General features: G+C 38.3%; 1 protein-coding gene across 2 annotated transcripts in view; it reads right to left on the bottom strand.

The window, feature by feature from the left end:
* The window catches only part of LOC116734409 (ankyrin repeat and BTB/POZ domain-containing protein BTBD11-B-like), an 80,960-nt gene that overhangs the window by 1,990 nt on the left and 58,082 nt on the right, over positions 1–20,888 (bottom strand). The window contains exons 3-16 of one of the 2 annotated variants that reach the window (XM_032585785.1): positions 15,895–16,099; positions 10,969–11,121; positions 10,558–10,723; positions 9,828–9,917; positions 5,996–6,097; positions 4,277–4,370; positions 3,898–4,033; positions 3,279–3,499; positions 2,987–3,165; positions 1,558–1,663; positions 1,013–1,115; positions 723–804; positions 385–453; positions 133–246 (exon numbers count right to left, since the gene is read on the bottom strand). In XM_032585785.1, the coding sequence (XP_032441676.1) occupies positions 133–246; positions 385–453; positions 723–804; positions 1,013–1,115; positions 1,558–1,663; positions 2,987–3,165; positions 3,279–3,499; positions 3,898–4,033; positions 4,277–4,370; positions 5,996–6,097; positions 9,828–9,917; positions 10,558–10,723; positions 10,969–11,121; positions 15,895–16,099 (1,820 nt within the window). The remainder of the gene's footprint in view (positions 1–132; positions 247–384; positions 454–722; positions 805–1,012; positions 1,116–1,557; positions 1,664–2,986; positions 3,166–3,278; positions 3,500–3,897; positions 4,034–4,276; positions 4,371–5,995; positions 6,098–9,827; positions 9,918–10,557; positions 10,724–10,968; positions 11,122–15,894; positions 16,100–20,888) is intronic. The other variant, XM_032585792.1, reaches the window with a different exon arrangement.

Here is a 20,888-nt window from a genome sequence, read left to right as displayed (position 1 = left end):
AGAGTACCTAATTTTAATCATAATACTGCTTAACTTAGACAGAAATATTCCTCCGAACATTAAAATTCTTGAAATAGTGTGTTTTAAATTGCATATTTAAAAAAAAAATTTTTTTTGTTGTTTTTCATTTACCTTCGTGTGATTGTAGAGCTCAACGCAGGTTTCAGTGTTAATGTTCTTGGAGCAGATAATCTCACAGTGCCTCTGTAGAGCTTCCAGCTGGAAGAACTTGGCTGCAGACAAGAGCTGGGAAGAAGCCAATGACATTAAAACTGATTAACGCTACCTTAATTGATTTTCGCTTTAAAAGTTTAGTAGCTAAGGAAGTGGAATTTCTCATAGTACATTACAGGGTAGCAGACGAAGATTTATTGTTTATCTAACCTCCATAATATCTGTGCTCCTGATGTGCAGAGCGTCTGTTCCTCCAAAGTAAAGATACTGCATTACCAGCTGCCAGACACACAGTAACATTCAGTACAAACACAAAGTGTAAGTATATAAATAGAATAAATACCAGGGATATTGACATCGTAAGTATAAATCTGAGATTATTTGAACAGGGTTTTTTTTTTTCCCGTCTAAATCTTAGTGTGAATGGATGCATAAATTTATCTTAACATGTAAAATTTTCACTGCAGAGGTTTTGTTACTACACATTGCATAGAAAACCTTTCACCAGACCTTCACGTAGGAACACCTTAAGGTTAGTGTTTACATACCTGGAAGATATGATATTTGACGTTGCTGATTTCAATGCAAGTATTTTCGCCACAAGGTCTGTTTGCTAGAAGAGTTTTAAATCTTGAAAAAAAAAGTAAAAACACAGAAAAATTAGAGCTTCGAAATGCTGCCCCAAAATATGAGCTTCGTACATGCAGCATTGGCTTTGGTTCACAAAATAGCAAAACAAACTTGCATTTTTTCTTTAAAGCAAGGCTGAACCACACAGAGTTCTTTGTCTTTGCAAGATCTGATCTGAAAATAGCAAAACTGAAAAGACTAATAATACCTGTTGGATGCTGTGAAGAGCAGAACTTTGTGGGCATAAAAGGGCTTCCCCTCAACCAAAAAGGTCACATCAGACATCTCCTTATTGTTCAGGAAGTGAGGATCTGAAGAACAAATAACATAAAAGTTTCTTTTTATTATCAGTTTGAGAAAAAGAAAAAATAAGCAGATACCTGTCAGGGAAAATTTAAATCAATATTTCTATTCTAGTCAAGAGCACTAGGTGGTGTTATGTGATTTACAGCTGCAGCGCATACAGCAGTTAAACCAGCTGACCAAATGTGTTCAAGCTCTGCTGGGGTCGCTAGGGAGGGGCAGTGCTGACCGATTGTGACTTAAAAGTCAGGAGGCTTTTGAAACGGCTCATTTTCCAGATACCAACAAAACATTTAGTTATTGCCATAAAGTAGCTGGGTGTGATTTATAGTGCTTGGACTATTTCTTGAAGCACTAAAGACCCAAATGGAAGTACAAAAATGTGAAAATATACAATGTTGCATAAAAAGCCCTCTTTAAATAATAAAACTGCTAAATAGAGATGTTTACCCAGTCGTGATGTCTGTTTCCTCTTGATCTCTGACAGTTTGGGGATGGGATAAGGACCATAGCACTGAGTGAAGATTGCAGACAGCTGCTGGCTAATCACTTCATTCTGGCGACACATAATCAGATTTACAAAAGAGGTTAGCCCACCGCACAGTGAGGCGACTTTAACTTATATGACATTCTCTCTATAGTCGAGCAGACTGTTCATTAAGCCTCATGGTCACAGTTACATCATTTCTTTGGAAAGAATGAGATGAATATCAGATCTATTCCTAACACCCACATTTACTGTAATGAAAAACAAAGTGACACCTCGGGTAAATGCAAGCGCTTGAGAAAGAAGAGCACTGGAAAAAACGCCCAGCCTTTTTCAGTCCTACACAAATTTCCACTTAGGCATTAGGATTTGTGTTTTTAATGTGGTTGTTTGCGTGGAACGGTCAGCTGCTCTACAGAACCCACATGCATAGACAGTCTGCTCATTCTCATTGAAGACAGGAACAACCATTTATTAACAGGCAAATACTCGAACAACCACAAGCTCGGACAAACAAAAGGACAGAGCGTTTTGAAGTATTGAGAGCCCTTGAACTTTTACACATTTTGCCATATTACAACCAGAAAATATAATTTACAATAGATTGTGTTTCATATGAACACAAAGATGCAACGCACACATGTGAAATGTATCGGGCATTTGCACTTAGCTTCCATGCTCACAACTCCACACTGATTACAGTTGCAAGAGTTTATCTTCAGCAGCTTTGCCTATCTTGATGCTGAAACATTCACCTGCTACTGTGTGTAAAATAGTCTACATCAAATTAATGTTTAACTTTTAAAGGTCTCAACGCACATGCAGCCTTTAACTTTTATCTTACAGGACTACTTTTTATTTAGAGCTCTACTTCTTCCCACCACCTCCAAACATTTTTACTTTCCCTGCTTAAGAAGAGCGTCCCCAAAGGACGATGTCGCCACCACCTTTCATTGAGTGATAGGCGAGATGAACCCTGGACAGTCCAGCACAGGGCAACATAGAGACAAATATCCATGCACACGCTCATACCGAAAGACAATTTAGAGTGTCTCCAATTAACATAACAGTAATTCTTTGGGACTATTAATTGGAGAAAAACCCCAGGTTGGAATATTAACCCAGGATCTTCTTGCCACAAGGCAAAAGTGCTCCTAACTGCATCACTGTGCAGCATTTTCAGAAAATCATTTTAGGTAATTGATATTTGACAGGCCAGACACAACTAAGCTTTGAGAAGCGAATTAATATAAACTTACATGAGAGAAGATACATCTCAAAATTCAGATAACAGTGCTGACATACTCAAATAAAAACAACATCATATGGAGAAAAAAATGAATTGCCACTGGAAACCTAAAGTATTCCAGAAATCAACAACTTTTGAAGTACCTTGCTGGCCCTGAGGATCTGAAACATCAGAGGCAGGCCATGTGTGATGAGCTCCTCTGTGTACTCCTCCTCCTCAATGCAACTGAACTCTTTCAAAAGACCCTGGATCAGAGGTCGGCGGTGCTGCTGGAAACATGTACGCAGAGACTCGACCCAAGTGTGTAACGTCCATGGGACGCCTGAGAACCAGTTCAGAAAATCATAAGCCATGAAAGTTTCTGCACAAAGATGCTGTATATGTTGCACACTGCACAAAAAAAAAAAAAAAAAAAATGTATGAACAGAAACCTACCAAGGCTCCGAATATCTATGGTGATGTCGACGTGCCCATGCTCGGCACTGTGGTACATGGCTTCTTTTAGAGCTTTAAGTTTGGCTTTTCCACTTCGGTTGAGGTCAACCTGAGATGAACTTCTGCTTTCTAGCTCTGAACCTTCAGCCAGAATCTCTTCCAAGGACAATACATCACCTTTTCCTTTATCCGTGTGAGACAACAACCTACGAAACACATTTCTGCAAGCAAAAGAAAAAAAAAAAAAACAACACAAAAACTGAAATTATATTTGACTGGTCGACACACACTTCAAGACTTGATTAACTGCGTGAGGGAGGATTTTTTTTCACCTGCTCTGTTTATATTACAAACAATGCAAGAAGATAATGGCTGCTTTTAAAAGTGCATTACAGTCACTGATCACCAAAATAAAACTCTTAGAAGATGAATGACAACTAAATCAATGCAAATTCATCTATAAAAAATGCAAATCATATCACGAAAGAAGTGGTTTGACTTATTGGAATATGCTATCTTTATTCTGCGCATAATCCAGACTGCCTTCTGAATAAAGTATGAACTGAGCAAAGCCAGTGTATTGCTGTCTGCTGACTGAACATGGATACGTGCCGGCTACCTGTGCCCGTGAGCTGCAGCCAGGCTGTAGGAGTTCATGTCTCCCTGTGGCGCAGTAGAAATCCCATTACGGTACATGGTTCCCACCATGGGGTCGGCACCGCGCTCCAGCAGCAAGCTCACCAGCTCAAAGTTACCTGCACATGAGCAACCACCAATTGAGTTACAGCACACACAACATTTTACAAGAAAGAGAAAAAGAAAGTCATTATTTTTCTTCCTGCCTCTAGATCACATTATCCTCTATCGAGGGAGCTCTGCCAGTGACCACACTGAGAGTCAGGTGTTGTGTTGGGCTGCATATAGTCGGCCTCCTGCTGTTATCAGCAGGAGGCCGTGCATCTGGAGATGGGTTTGAGAAAGAGCCTGTGTGCTTGTACCTGCAGCGGCTGCCAGCTGCAGCGGGGTCTCTGTGTAGTTCTCCATCCCGTCCTGCAGGGATCCCTCCACGTTAGCTTTGGCATCCAGCAGTAGCTGCAGGCGGACACACGCACACACAGGAAAATGATAGCAAAACACAAAAAAAACAAACAATTGATTGGGTGGCAGGAATCAGACACTTACTTTTCCAGAGTTTGACTTTTTTACACTTTAAATGTATTTTATAAAATTGTTATGACACAACCAACTCAAAGTAGTGTGTAGCTGCAAGAGTGGGAGGAGACAGACAAATAGGTTTCAATTTTATTTATTTATTTATTTTGATGTAAAAATCTGAAAAGAGTGCACTTGTTCTCACCCTTCTTAAATCAATGCAGAACCACTTGCAATCACAGCAGAAAGTCTTTTTGCAGTATGTCTCTACCAGCTTTAGAAATCCGGACGGTGAACTATTTATTGACTCTTGTTTGCAGAGTAGCTGAAGCCCATTAATATTGGATGGACAGCATCAAATGCCAAATCCTGCCACAAATTCAAAATTACATTTAGGTCTGAACTATGACTTGTCTATGCACTGTATGCTTAGTGTTAAAAACAATCCCATTCTAGCTCTTACTGTATGTTTAGGGTCACCGTTTGGTTGAATACCAGTCTCAAGTATTTAGCCGTTTCTAACAGGTTACCTCCTATAGTTTACCTGTTGTTAGCTCCATCCATCTTCCCAGAAATCTCAACATATCTTATTACTGTCCCTATTTAAAAAAAAATCCAGTTTTGTGGAATACACAACAAAGAGATATCCTGTAAAATGATTTTCCCACCTGAGCTATGGGTTTCTGCAGCTCCTCTGGAGTTACCATGGGCCTGCAGCCTTGGTCTTTCTTATGCTGTCTGAGGCTTTTACAGAACAGTGTATTTATGCTGTGATTATCAGGCTCTTCTGCTGTTTTAAACTTCCTGAGTTGCTGCAGAATGAGTGAAGACCAATCACTCTTAAACTGTATGTGTTCTTATGAACTAAGCCTCGAAAATGTATTACAATGTTTTTTCAGCTCCTGAAACACAGGCTGGCATTTTTTACACCGGTTGAAAAAAATTGACATTTACAAATAAATATACTGTATATTTACATCTGGGAACTATAGCTCTGAAAGTTTCAGTTTATAAGGAAAATGTAAAAGTATTTGTGGAAAATGTAAGGCATTTAAATAACCATCTTATAAAACTGAACCTTAAATTTTTTTCTATCTAATTGTACACTTCAGGACTTTACGAAGAAATAACCCTTCAAATTTCATTGTTTCCTTTATTTCATGCACTCGAACACCAAATTACACACGCCTGGAATAATTTCCATTTCAATTTAATGATGACTTAATCCAACTGACAGTCTACTTAGGGCAAAGTAAATTAGTTAAACGGGTTCAATACTAATTAGGCTACTGAGTTTCCACTTTCCATTTCCTAAATACAGCCTGAAACCATTTGTGTAAAAGTTCAAACTTGCAGCAGGAAGTTCTGGATTCGAGTGACTCTGAAAATGTCCTTCTTAAATTTGAAAAGGCTTTCGGTTTTAAATTACACAGACAGTATTTGAATATTTGAATATTGAACATTTTGAGAGGATTTGATGGTAGAAACGACAGTGATGACCAATCAGATGCTGAAGCACAACAAACGGTCCACGATGAAAGAGTCACAGATGAATGTGTCACTACCTGCACCACAGGCACATGTCCATGTAACACAGCGAAAGTGAGGGGCGTCGCCTGCCGTGTTTCGGGAAAGACTGAGGGGTGCTTGTGCACTGTGTTTGGCACCTGGGGAAGGGACACAAGGAGGGTTGGATGGACAGGCAGAAGGGGTTAGGGGTTGAATGGGGATGGGAAGGCATGGAGGGGAGAGAGATACGGAGCCATTAAAACTACTTCATGGACAACAGGACACAAAACAAGCAGCGGCAGGGAGGACAGAGGGGAGACAGGAAGCTTTACAGGAGAAACATGAGCAATTAAGTAGAAACCCTGAGGCTGTAGAGGACATCGTGCCCTTCATGTTCACTTTCTAATAAACACAATTCGATTGATTTGTGACGTTAGGCCTTGTTCAAATGGTTTCACTCTGATCTGCTATTCGTTTAGGTGATAGGTCTCTAAATTAATCTCTTTTGAAAGGCTGACCAAAGGAAAGCATGGAAATTTCAGCGATTTCCACCATTATCTGCTCCCCTGATGAACATGGGTAAAAAATATCCTAAAAAAAAGTCCTAGTATATGAATTAAGTTCATATACTAGGACAATCTCACATTTAGAAATCCTGAAAAACACAACTAAGACAATAAAACATTCCACCAAATCATAGTTTTGTGGCACAATGTTTTGGCACTGTAAAAAACTGGAACAAGATGTGTTGGACTACAACACTTGATGTAGTTGAACTTTTATATGATGGCGGTCTAATTCTGTATCTCATTTCAGTAAGAAAATATATACACATAATAATATATTGGTCTAATACAATACATGTTGTATTAGCTGGAAAAGACTACATTTTCTTTAACACAAATTAAATAAAAAAGGGGTACAGTTGTTTCATTTTAAATATGTCTTACTGCTGCTTGTAAACAAAACAATAAGAGAAATGTCGTGCTGTAGGATTTTTATCAAAATTATTTGCTGATTAAGAAGCTGACAACATTATGTAATATTCCTGAGAAATGTTTGTTTTTCCATCTTTTAGTATCTGTGTGAGGTAATGTCCGTATAAAATAAATAAACAATGGTGCAACTGGTTGTTATCACAAAGAATATGGATCTTTAGTGGAGACAATCAATAGTGTCAGATTTTGTTAAGAGGATACTAAATGTATTTATTACAGTGACAATTCTTTTTGTTTTCATGGATACACATATTTTTATTTGTATGCTATTATTTGTAATACAGATTATATAGATAGATAGATAGATAGATAGATAGATAGATAGATAGATAGATAGATAGATAGATAGATAGATAGATAGATAGATAGATAGATAGATAGATAGATAGATAGATAGATAGATAGATAGATAGATATGTATACCTTGAAATCTAGAAAGAACCAGGTTTGATTGGGAGAGTAACTGAAGAGTTTTCAAAAAAAAGAGAGAAAATTATTACGATGGAAATTGTGAAAATTTGCATGTTCCATTGTTTTGGGAAGAAAAAGCCTCCCTGAATTTCTCACTGGAGGTTTTTCCAAACTCTGTTTTACTAACCCTTGGTTAAACTAGTGACACAGCAACTATTCTGCACATTAATGGGACTTCCCAAAGTGCAATCTGTAAGTACATAATACCAACTGTCTTTCTCTAAATTATATTATTCCTGATAACAATTCATTCTTTCCTCTGTTCACAAAGCAATTATCCGTACGATTACACTGTACAAGTTCAATCAATTGACTCTCAAGCTGTAGCTGCATCATGCTCAGACATAACAATCATTAACTTTTACACATCCTCAGAAGATTGATACATATAAGATTTCATTAAGTGAGCAGTTATTGCTGTGTGGTCGTCCTAGTTACACAAGTCAGTGAGAATGCTTCATTGTTTTGATGTTACTGTATTACCCACATCACTGTTTGCCCAGCAGTGTCTATTGGAACTGATGGCAAGAGCACGAAAACCTATGAGGCATGTAGGACAGCAAACTGGGGCAGTCAGCTTCAAAAGACAGGCACAGCAGGAAGTTTAATGCATTTTCGGTCTTTAATTACCAGCTTTATGATTATGTTTAATAGCTTGTACTTATTTGTACCTTTCCAAGCAATTGGGGATGTGAGCATTGATATGGTGCTATTCAGGTTGGCTATTAGTCTTCCCAGTGTCACTGAAGTCCTAATCATTAGTAGGTGTCCTTTTTAGAAGTCTATTAGAAATTCACAGTAAATTTCAGTCTATTTGAATAAACTGATTAGTAAATTACACTAGCTTTGATCTGCTGTTAGTAATCAAATTTAAATGGATGAAATCTATAAGTTGTATTAAATGCAACTGGCTGCAAAGCAAGTCTGGCAAATAGAATGTAAAAATGCTGCAAAGATCAAAATCATGAGGCTTTAAATGGATGAACAAGTCAAATGATGTTACCTAGAATCTCTGATCACTCTGACAAATTTCTTTTACAAATGCAGATTATCCTTTGCTACCCTGACAGAGAGAAAAAAATATGACTCCACAGTCAGCCTCACAGTCTCAGTCCCCACTCTTAATGCTTACAATGGGTTTCATTGACCGTTTGAGTGAAGTTGTGATTCATGTGACACGACAAATGGGAAAGAACATGAGGAGATGAGGGACAGCATGTTTAGTTTTCTCCTAATTTAACACCACATTATTATTATTATTATTATTATTATTAGTAGTAGTAGTAGTAGTAGTAGTAGTAATAGTAGTAGTGGTAGTAATAGTAGTAGTAGTGGTAGAAGTATAAATTACATAATTCTTTTTCAGCTATGAAATGAATACAATTCTTCACAGGTCTTTTCTTGACATTTTCATGGCTAAATCAATAAATGTAACACATTAAGGATTTCGCACTTGAAAATCCTGTCAGGTTTCCAGTCAAAGCCTTTCTAAGCCGTCAGTATCAGAGTCTCTGTTTGTGATTTTTTTATATTGGTCCAATAGCACAGGTGAACGATCTGCATGGGCAGTATTTAAAAATTCTTGACTATTTTGCTGTGCATGACTGACAATGCTTGTTGGCCACCCTTATGATTTTGTTTATTGGATAAATCTGAGTTTTCCTAGTAATTTATTTCTGTTCACTTTATCAGCTGCTGCCACTCTGCCTGTTGGTGTGATATCTCCTGCTCTGCACTGTGTGTCCCTCTGGGGGAGAGATGAGCAGAGAGCAGCTGAAACACCAGGCATTAAATTTTATGAAGCACGAGCTTTGTGAGCCAACCAAAGAAGTTTTTTTTATTATATTGTCCTGTCCTTGAATAAGTCAAGCCATGGAGCATGTTCTAAGTGAAATGAATGATGAGTCGTATCAAATCAAAAAGTAAAACCATAATCAGACTAAGTATTATTCTCTGGGGGGCAGTTGGGTGGTTTTCAAGGATACCTCCTCCCTTCCTGCCCCCACTGAATATTATCTTCAATAAAATTAATTAACTGAACACAATTCATATTTTTGATGATATTGAAATTTACTGAGAGGCAGCCGTATCTGTTGCTGTCGAGAAACATCAATACTGCAGAGTCTGGAGCGTCATTGCTGACTGAGTTAGTGGGACACAATCACAATACTAATGTAGACAATGTAACGCTAAAGACATTTAGTGTCATTTTACTGCACTTTGAATCCAGTGAGTTTTCAAGCAAAAGTATTACAAAGACTTTATTAGCAGTCCCAAATCGTAAATGGCTTTGATCTGGAACAAAAACATTCTGATTGAAACATCTCTAATTCGTAGGTGAGTCTTTTTTTTTTAAGTGCTGACTTTAACTTGTAAAACCTGAATCATTTGGGGTATTTTTCTGTTTTCAAGCACTTACCTCACTGTTAATGTCAGCTCCTGCGTCCAGCAGCATCTGTACCATGGCCTCGTCTCCACGAACGCAAGCATACATCAGTGGGGTCATCCCCTACACAAGCAAAGACACACAGGAAGACTACATGAGACATGATTCCTACAAATATTAAATTCTCCTGGTATATTTATCTGGGAAGATCAAACCTTACCACATGTGCTTCTAAAAAAAAAAAAAGCACATCGTCAAACTGTTGTCTGTCCTAAGCTTAAATCCTCCTTGATCCTCCTTGAGGCTCCTTGATTTTTATTGATTTTTTTATTGATTTTTTACTTGCATCCACTCAATACCAAATGCATCAATATTTCCTCCGGGCCGTCTACAGTGGAAGTGCAGTCCCAGAGAACCTGGAGTTCAAGATTCTTGTTTTGAAATGTTTAAGCCCTTGACAGTGTGTTAAGTTTTCTCATGGAAACTCTGGAGTTTCACTTGCAGTATTCCCCAGATGATTTACTGCCCAGCAGGTCAGTAGTCATGATATAATGCAGAGTGGCTTGGCAGGAGAGCTGCAGGAAAAACAAGCCAGAAGAAGATTTAATACGTGCTGCTGCTTTTTTCTCACAGGGTGAGGCAGCCGCAGTTTACAAAGCCAACAAAACATGTCCTTCCACAGGCTGTGTGTGCGTGTGTGTGTGCATTTGGGTGCAGATACACTAGGCTATGCATTATTAAATATGTTGACTGTGTCCCTAACCTGCTCATTCATGCTGTTGATTCCATCTGGCCCAAGCAGGTTGACGGCCTGCTTTACCAGGTCTGTGCGTCCACAGCTGAGCATACGGAAGCCCAAGTCCTGCAGGAACTTTGCCTCAGCAGAGGCAGCATCTAGTTTCCTTGAGGCACAGAAGCAATCATCCGTTCTGAAGGGCAAAGCACACCCACACAGAATATTAGTGCAAGCTTAGGGGTATGACTACTGTCTCCTTAAATGTGACATTCTGCCCCCTAACACCCAATAATATTTCTTTTTCTTTTCTTTTTTTTTTTCTTTTACCTTCAAAAAGAAAACGAGGAAATTACAATTGTATAAGAAGTGGTTAGATTGCAGGTTATTTGCAACACACACTGTGAAGCCTGAAGGCAGGGACGCTTTTCTCTGCCCTACCGGAGCTGGCGTGGCTCACAGTCCACTCCGGGCAGAAGCAGCCTGGCAGCCTGCCGAACATCGTCGCTGTCCACCGAGAAGCTCCGCCTGTGCTCAGTGTGGACCACGGCCACTCGCACCCACTCCATGAGAGGCGGCAGCACCATAAACGGCCTGTAGGGGGAGAAAGAAGCACATATTCTGAACATCACAGACTTACTGAACTTCAGTCAGACTAAGAACTATTTGTACCTCAGCTCTGACTAGGAAAATCTGCCTCACACAGAATTTTTGCATGAGATATTTTGCCCGGTGCAGTGGATGCTTGAGAAGAGGATGAACTCTTTGCAGAAACTGAAGATATGCTGCATATGAGCAAATATAACTCAGATGTCACCATGTAACATAAATATTTTTGCAATTAAAAGAAACATGTATGGCGGATCAGATATGTACTTAATCCAGAAATATTTAAGCACAAGAGTGCCATAGACAGACCGTCTCTCCGTGGCACTGAAATACATCTCGAAACAATAACATTCATGGGAAGCCATCCATCAGACATTATCATTTCTTTCCTTATCACTTTTATGGGGCTCTTTGCAAACATGATGCATGGACTTGCTGCGTGTTAACATACATTATTTATGAGATCCCAGTGCCTGCTGAACGTAAACTGAAGGTGCAGTGATTTCTTCTTAAATATACAGTGGCACTCGCACAGGAGCGGGAGAAATCCATCACACAGTTCATCCGGACATAAGGGCTTTCGCTGGAAAGCTTGAGAGAGTGTGGCAGACATTTAAAGCCAGACTGCAGTACAGAAGAAAACCACAGTCTGGGCTGGATAAGGCAAAGACTCTGTGGCCCCAAAACCCAAATAACCCTCAGATTTATTCCAAATCATCTCGACCTTTTTGTTTTAGATAAACAGCCAAAATATATGAATGTTGAACAAGGTCACCAGTGAATGCTTCTCAATTTGTTGTCTGAGGCTCATACTGTAAAGGCAGCAAGTGAAGGTGTAAAGTTTGTCTTAACAATGCATATGGTGGCTTTTATAAATAAAAAAATTAAAAAAAACAGTTCTTAAATGCCAGTCATAATAGAAAATGTCGAACATTTGCTCCTGAGGGTTTGTTCTTCTAATGGGCATGATGCATCAACTATAAAAGTGAAGAAAATTACTATCTTCTTATTTTGGCTTCTGAAAAGCTCTTAGTGATGATTAACTGAAGAAGATGAAAACACATACATATTCCTGTGCTGTTTTAGAGTTGAAGCCTGCCTGTAGTTGTAGTTTGGCCATGGCAGTGAAAGAGGTGGACGAAGCCAGTCAGCCCATGTCGGTCACATTTCCAAATGTTGAGCAGTTAAAGTTGGAACAAGATGAATGCATAAGACATTTCATTGCTGGCAAAGATGTCGTGGCCTTACTTCCTGCGGGGCTGTTCACAGCGCACGCAATTTTCGGTAAGCTTCATTGAGCCGGGGCACTACAAACACCACGGCCAAATGTTAGCAATCGAGTAAAATTTAAAACCTCAACAGAGTTCACGTCTCCATCAAGTGTTTCTCAATAGCCAAGGCTCCAGACCGTCTGTACAAAGCAAAGCATAGAACAAGAGGCTGTTTTTTACCAGGCTAGTCATTATCTGTTGTATGTGTATCTATGAAAAAAAAGCACAATTTATTCAAGGTAAAGTAATAAAACACCAATTCTGTTATTTTCTTTGCATGGTTTATACATTTATGATTATGCATCTCATCACATCAGTGGTCATCTCCGTAGTTGTTTTTCTTTCTTATAGATCTTCTTGACTAAATGGGTAAACTTGGGTCTACTCTGGGATTTATTGACTGGTATATTACTTCACTGTGGGTGAATTAACGCCTGAACTCAGGCGTTAATTCACACTCCGCATTGAGCTGTCAGTAAAATAAGCTCCTCATCTCTGAGCTAATCAAGAGCAAGATAAGCTAAGAGCAGCAAACTCCTTTCATTTACTGAACTTCAAAAGGAGTTTGACCTACAGCCATGTGACCTTACTGGTTTCACAGACTTTCTTAAAGCAGCCTCATCAAAAGGGAGGGGATGTACAAAGTAAAGTTTATGTTTATGTACGGTGGAGGAGTTGAAGTATCTCTCATCATTTTGTTCACAAATGATGATGGGAGATGAAGAGACAGGCTGGTGCTTCATCTGCGGTACTGGTGAGGACTGCCATGGTAGAGAAAGAGCCGGGGGGCATCCGAGGGCAGCTTGGAGTAGAACCTACTGCTTCTCTGCATCAATAGGAGCCTCTTGAGTTGCCACAGGTATCTAATCAGGATGCCTCCTGGGTGTCTACTTGTGGAGGTTTTCTAGGCATGTCCAACTTAACAGAGACTCCTGGGAAGACCAGAATACGCAGGTGGGACTTTATGTATGCATTTGTGTCCCGTTTTGTCATGGAACACTAGAACTCCTACAATGTGCTGAAGAGGAACATCTTGGTTTTCCATTACAAAACTGATGCACCTTGTGACTCAATCTTGATTAAGAAAGAGGACAATCGACATAAAGATGAACAAAACCAATGGACAAAATAATCTGAGGTCTTGCTTTCTAAGCTATAAGAACAAGAAATGTCTTGTGGAAACTTGTTTTATTCTCTAACACCATGCTTCAGTACAACCGAAACAAAGGGTTGAATTCAATATTTGGAAAGGCAGTAAACCGAGTCAATCCACACATAGGCCGGACACCTGGGACTCACATTAGCTGATAAAACCGCTCCATTGCAGGTGAAAAAGTCTGAATTCAAGCCTCAGAGGAGAAGTATTCAGGCTCGGCTGTCAGCTCTGTTTTTAACTGAAGGAAACCATCAGTGACTTTCAGCAGAGGCTCAGGAAACTATGTGAACAAAAAGGAACACCTCATAAAATCAGCAAAACATTTGTTTCATGTGTTCAAACTCTCAGATGCATAAGAACTCTTTTGTCCATTTCTCACATGAGGAATGAGGTGTGAATTAACACCAATGAAATCCTGACCTAATCCTGATGTCATTTAAACAAAAAACGACTCCCAAAGGTTCAGTTACTCCGACAAGCCCAATACTAACCCAGAATGCTTTCTTTTCTGTCCAGCACATTGACAGTGTACTTTTATATAGCCTAGTTCCTGATCAAAGCCCTTGGTGTGCCATATAAGAGTTAAACTCAGAGGACCAGAAACGCAATAAAGAGACGCGTGTGCAGAGGTGTACAATTGCAGCAGAATGATCTCTCCAGCTCTGATGGAGCTGCGCCTGTGATATAGGGTAAAAAGAACAGACAAGAGACTAAATTTTGGACATCTGCAGGGAATTTCAACCCTTTGTCACAGGTTTCATAAAGTGTTTCTTTATTGTTGAGTCAGAGAACAGTAAAAAGGCAATATCTTTGACTTCTCCTAAGAGGACGGCAAGGTGAAAGTCTCGAAAGGAATAATCAATACCAGACACTTCTGCTTTTATTATTTTTTTTTGGCTTGTTCTGTGATGCTGCTTTTAAGGATTTTTGCTTCATTAAAAGAAAACCATCTTTGACAACTTATATTTGAATCTTTGTGCCTATAAACCAGGTTTTTTAGCTGTCTTTTGCAGCCTGAAAACTAATCAATGCTATATTATTTATGATCTGAGTTTAACAACATCACATATTTTGGGTTTGTTTATTTCTGCCTTATAGATAATTGCCTTCGGACAATAGTTCCTAAGAATCTAACACTGGTTCATTTTAAAGCAATAGAAATCAAAGCAGAAGTACCTGCATTTTAACAGCCTTGTCAGAAAGTCTGTGGAGCAACAATGGCTTTAATTGCAGCGTGTGCAATACAAACACATAAGTAGTAAATACAATTCATTTGATGCAATGAATTACATCAAATGAAGGTGATTCATTTGGAGAATTGAGCCTTAAATTTACCAACAGCCTCCGTAAAGGTGAGGTAATCCAAAATCCACTGCTTTGAAAAACTATTCACTTGCAAATTTAAATGTATTTTATTGGGACTATATGCTGGTAGACCAACACAAAGTAGAACATAACGTGAATTATTCAAAAAAATCATATGTTTTTCTTTTTTTTTTTAAAATATTTTAAAAAATATGTTTTTATTTTATATAACAGCACAAGTTCAGACAGACCGGATAAATTCTTGCCACAGGTTCTCCAATAGAATTTGGGCCTGGATAAAAGCATACAAATATGCTTTAGTCTAAGTTTGATCAGCTCTATCAATATGTTTAGGATTGGAGACTTGCTAGAAGCTAAGATTCTGTCCTTTATCAATCTTTTTTCCATCCTCTTAACAGTTTTTCTAATATGACTGCCCTGCATTCAGTTCCATCCCTTACCTCATTAAAAAGCCTCAACTTCAGTACACTTCAGTGAAAAAAATGAAATAAAGACAAGTGGTTTTTTTTCTTCTTTGATCTAAAAGTGTTTTAAATTTCTAAAATCCACCAGATTTAAATATGTTATAAAACTGAAAAATGTGGAAATAACTTTAATTCTGAAAATTTAGTAGGATTTTTAGTAAGTCAGACTGTATAAGCAGACACGGTTACTGCATGGATAGGTATGCTTTGCAACCATATTACCACTTCAAAAAGAGACAATCTGAATGTTTGCACGTTTTAATAAGACTTTGCCACTCTTTCAAAATGGAACATGTTTAAACAATTTGGAGTTGTGTTGTTTTTTTGATTAAAAGTATGTGCTACAATGTGTAGGTCTAAAATAAATTTAAGTTTGTGGTTGCAGTGCAATAATGTGGAAAGGTTTCAAAATCCATTTTGGTTTGAGGCAGTTGCACAAATACTGAAAGACTCAATCTCTTTTTTTTTTCTTTATTTTGCTCTGTAACCTTTCTGTCAGTTTTGAAAAGAATACATGCATTTAATCAAGTTTGTGTCTCACCTCTCTATTTGTAAGGTAACCTTTGACGGCTCAACATTGGGGTTTTCCCACTCCATGTGAGGGCAGTGCATAAAGTAGCACAGTGTGTAGATGGCTTCAGGTGCCCAGTGAATCATGAAGCTCTTGTGGTGAAGCGGCGTCCCGTTGCTGTGATTCTTCATGTACAGCGGCTGAAGGTGGTGCATGGCTCTGGATACCAGGTCGCCTGTGCAAAAACACAGGTACGAGAGCAGTGAGAAAGGGATTTATGAGCACAATCATTAGATAAGACGGAGAAAATAGGCATTGTGGAACACGGCCTTTAAAAAGACATTACAGAATTTGTTCATTTCTCCTGACCTTCCAAGATCTCTCAGGGAAAATTGAGTTTCCACATTTCACAGTTTGGAACAAGACAACATTCATCTTTTTTTTTTTGTAATATACAGAAGACATTTGGAGAACTATTATAGCCGACATAGCACCCCATAAAAGGAAAACATTTAAAGATAAACAGCGGTTATTCTAAGCTGAATCGCCTGCATAATCTGCAAAGCTTATATTCAACTTTAAAACTAACACTTGATGTTAGAAGCTCATTCAGCGCAGTTTTGCTACTACTAAATTCAAGATTGATACGTCGTTCTGCAGCAAGCGAAGTTCATCAGAAGGAGAGGAACGAATTAAAGGATTCTTTCGCACCCAGGCCATTCCTTTCATGAAAACATGATGACTGTGGCACCTCAGTTATTGAGTCTTATTGAATATGTCCTGTATTATTACAGCATGAACTCAAATCCCATTTCACTGACTCCAGTCAGGTTTCTGTTGCTTCTCCTTCCTGTCCGGACCCACAGCACCAGGAAATGTAATAACATTCTGAAGCACAGAAGGTAAATATATATTAGAAAAACACGTGCTGTGATGTATCACTCAGGACACTCTGACACAAGGCACAGGTCTGCGCCTATACAAAGGAGCCTGGACAAAACAGTAATTTCAAAAGACAAAGCGGTTTGTTTAGCTTTAAAATTGCACCCTTTATAACGTGCCAAGATTCCATTTAGCCTCGACAATGTGTGAGGCGAGTGTGAAAAGGATGCCTGAATGAGGGAGGCGCATTCATGCAATGAAGTCAATCTCTCAGTCGTCCTTTGGGAAGACTGCTGCTGTGCCGATAGAGGAACGTGCTGGACATCATCCTGTGATGCAGTGAGCTACAGACACCGGAACAGAGACGGGCACTTCCCATGCAAAAAGTAAGCTCCTTGCTTCATCTCTGTCTTAATTTTACAGCAGGTAACGTAGCTCTGTGAGATCTGGTGACTCAGCTCCTTGTCATCCCTTATTTATGCCGGTCTGTGGAGTTTGTTTTACACGTACAGAAGCTGGGCCGGTTCAAAAATGTTAGGACGCTGTTAGGATGTTAGTTCGATTTAACAAAAATATATATACAATGCATTGCATCCAGTTTTTGTCTAATATGTTTTTTTGTCATAGGTCAGTACAAATAAGCACATACATGTGAAGTGAAAGTTAAACAATCAAAGATTTTTTTTTATTAAAGATAGAAATATAAAGAGTGGCCGCGATTTGTATTAAACTCCATTTATTCTGATACCCCTAAATTAAAAGAAATCTAGCGCAACAGCTGCCTGCAGAAGTCATATCTACAGGTCAGGGATCAACAGCAAAGATGGGGATATATAAGAGGCTTAAACCAGGGTCAGGGTTTAGATAATAGATTTGAACATTTCAATTAATGGAAAGAGTATGGCATAAGAGCAATTCTAACTAGAGATGGCCATCCATTAAACTGGCAGACCAGGAAAAGAGAACATCAGCCAAGCAGCCAGCTAAGAGCTTCAATGTAACTCTGGAGCAGCTATGGTGACGTAATCTGTACTGGACGTAATCTGGCAAGATGAAAGCTAAAGTTGAATGAAAGCTAATTGCAGCTAGCCACAATCCCCATCAATTGCTTTACTACCTTTAGAGGTAATAAAGCAAGTTGCCTGGTTATGATGATTAACAAACTTATTGGTTTAATAAAAATAAATAAATACACTGGGCTTAACTGCTCAATGGAAAGGTTTAGATAAAAACATATTCCAGTCAAGTAAGTTCCAGTCGAGGTCCAGACTTGAACTGAGTGAATTAGTGTCAGTTAATTAATTAATGTTTCTGGATGTTTTCTGTCCAACTAATGTGCAAAAAGAATGCAAAACGTGTAAAAGTTACATTCATAAGCCAAGCGACCGGCAGCTGTACTTGAATAATGAATATTGAGTAATGACTGAGGGGGCATAAAATACCAATGCAGAAGCATGTTTTTCAGATTTCCTTTTTCAAATCAAATGTATGCCTTCATGCATTTGTTTGCCAAAGGAAAAGGGTTCGTGTTGGTCTATCACCTAAAATACATAGAAGTTTGTTTTCTTTTAAAAAGAGAACATGGAAACTTTAAAGGCATGTGAATACTTCTGTTATAATTGGAACATATTTTAGATCAACAATGTAAATCATCAATAGATTTGAAAAGCATGCATGTATCCCAAAGCCTCTAAAATGTTATGAATTCACCATGAGAAGAAGATGTGTAGCAGATCATGCAGCTGACTTCTTGATTCCAGTTGCCTTTTATTAGTGCCTTTTCAATACAACAACAAAATAAATCCTCTAAAAGTAACACAAGACATTTTACAAATGATGGCTCCTTCAAGGTCAGAACTGCAAAGCTGCAGCCACACACACTCAAAAACAATGTCTTACTTTAGAGACTGATGGAAAGTGTTTAACACAAAGAGTGAATGATCTTTGGATACCTACAAGTTTTCTTTAAAATGAGATGGAGCTAATAAGTTCCTTCCTCTGCAGTGAAGTGAACAGATATTAACCAGGCTTTCTCTTTATGTTTTGATTAATGGTTTGTCCCTGCATTGTGCAGCTGCTGAAATGGTCACAGATTCTCTTTCAATTACTTGCCGCCATGCAGCCATGATTACGGCTAATGTGTGCCTGCGGCTGTCCCGCCTCAACACAATGCAGAGCCATTCTTCCTGCTGCTTGTTTCTGGAAAAAAGGTTTTTTTTTAAATTTAATTCTAACCTCAAAATAAACAGATTATTTTGTGTGTGTTTACTGTTAAACATATCTGCTTTGTTTGTTTCCACTTCACATCAATTTAAAGATGTGGGGTAGGAGCAAGAATACAAACGTTCTTCCTGCCAGCAACAGGAGTCCTCTCGCAGCATCCAGTTTCCACCATTCTTCAGCCAGGGGTCTCTGGTGTTTTTCATGTCTCTTTTCTCACTTTTACATCAGCCTTCAAGTTTTTAACACATATTCAGTTGGGGTTAGGATGTGGGAGGTGGGGGGGGTAATAGAGGCTTTACTTGTGAGAACAAAAATATCTGCAATGTTTCCTCCAGGGATTTCTCCTCTGTTACCTGGTAATAATCTCTTAAAAAACAGCATATTTGTTCAGTGTCACAAAGACACTGAGCAGTGGTGTAAATGTAATGGCCAATCACATAAATTTTGGTAACCTTTGCTGATTCTTTTCACTAAAATTAAAGTGCAATATCATAATTACAGGTCAAACTCATCTTCTTGAAATAAGAAAAAAAAAACTGTTTCACATTTTGAACCAGAGGGCAGAAATTGATTAAAATTTTTATCTTCCTATCAGCCTCTGATGTTTTCCTTTACCTGTGGTTTTAGCATATTACTGCTTCCGCGGTGAAATTATCTTTTAAAAGCCACTACTGAGAAAACTGATGGCCATTAGCAGCTCCAGGGGGGAGATGCTAATAAAAAAGAAAGTCTCCTTTATTGTCCCTTTAGACCAGAGAAAAAGAAAAAAAGAAAAAACTGCTGGATTAGTCTACAGGAGACAGAGGAATCAATTTTAGAAAATGGCCAAAAATAAGCTGTGAATCAAATTTCACTAAAAGATAACAATGTTAGGAATGTTAAGGAGCTTTATTAAGTGCTCAAAGCACACAGCAGCGATAGAGATAATGCATTAAACTTTTCAGGATGGAAACTCTGACAAATAATGGTATTAAAATTACATTGTTTTAAAATTACACATTTTACTGCCACTTTTATTTCCCAGTCATGTCTGTAAGTAAAAATTACTGAAGAATAAAAAGCATTTTATTGTTATTCCAGCAATAACAAACAGGAAATCTATTCTATACCTTTTCTCTTGTCGACGGTGAATGAATTTGACCTGGATGTCCTCTAAACCACAAAGAGTCAAAATTATACATACCGGCTCAGAAGTATATTTACACTTTCTTAACATTCAGAAGAGTCTACAATCCCCAGATGCTGCAGTCCAACATCACCCTGAACGCAGATCGCAAAATGCTAAATGGACGTCTCCAAAACCTCCTAACATTTCATCACAGGACCTAAAGCAGGTTTTTTACTTTTGGTGTGAGAATGCATTGCACTCACATTGGAAAAACACTGAACTAGTGAACAGTGTGACTTGGCTCACCACGATATAAATCCATCACAGTTCCTACTGTGTGTGAAAGGGTGTCTGAGGAAAATATGAAATCATCTACCTCAAATTTTCAAAAAAAAATTCAAAAATAAAGCTCAAATAAAATGTCAAAAATTAAAGGTAAAGCAGGACTGGATTTTAAAGTGAGGAGTGAAGGAAACATCCATGAGACCAATGTCTGGCAGACAGCTACGCGTCTCACTGAAGTCATTTAGTCCAAAAGGGGTAGCAATTATTTGATGTCTATTCTTTCATAACTAACAAAAGATTATTTAAAAATATAATAAAATATCCGCTTTATTACCACTGAATTTTAATTCTAGTAGTATAACAGTGAACAGCACTAAATAAATATGGTCCATGCAGAATCTCAATATGCAAAATAACAGTAAAAAAAAAAAAAAATTCAGTATCATCATATTTTATTAAACTTGTATGAACCTGTCATTACATCGTATTGCGTATAGATTTTTATTAATGTGAAAGTAAATAAAAT

Source organism: Xiphophorus hellerii, chromosome 2 (genome assembly GCF_003331165.1).
Source record: "Xiphophorus hellerii strain 12219 chromosome 2, Xiphophorus_hellerii-4.1, whole genome shotgun sequence".
NCBI classification, from domain to species: Eukaryota; Metazoa; Chordata; class Actinopteri; order Cyprinodontiformes; family Poeciliidae; genus Xiphophorus; species Xiphophorus hellerii.
The sequence above is the reverse complement of the archived record's forward strand: the minus strand, read 5'-3'. Positions and strand labels throughout refer to the sequence as shown.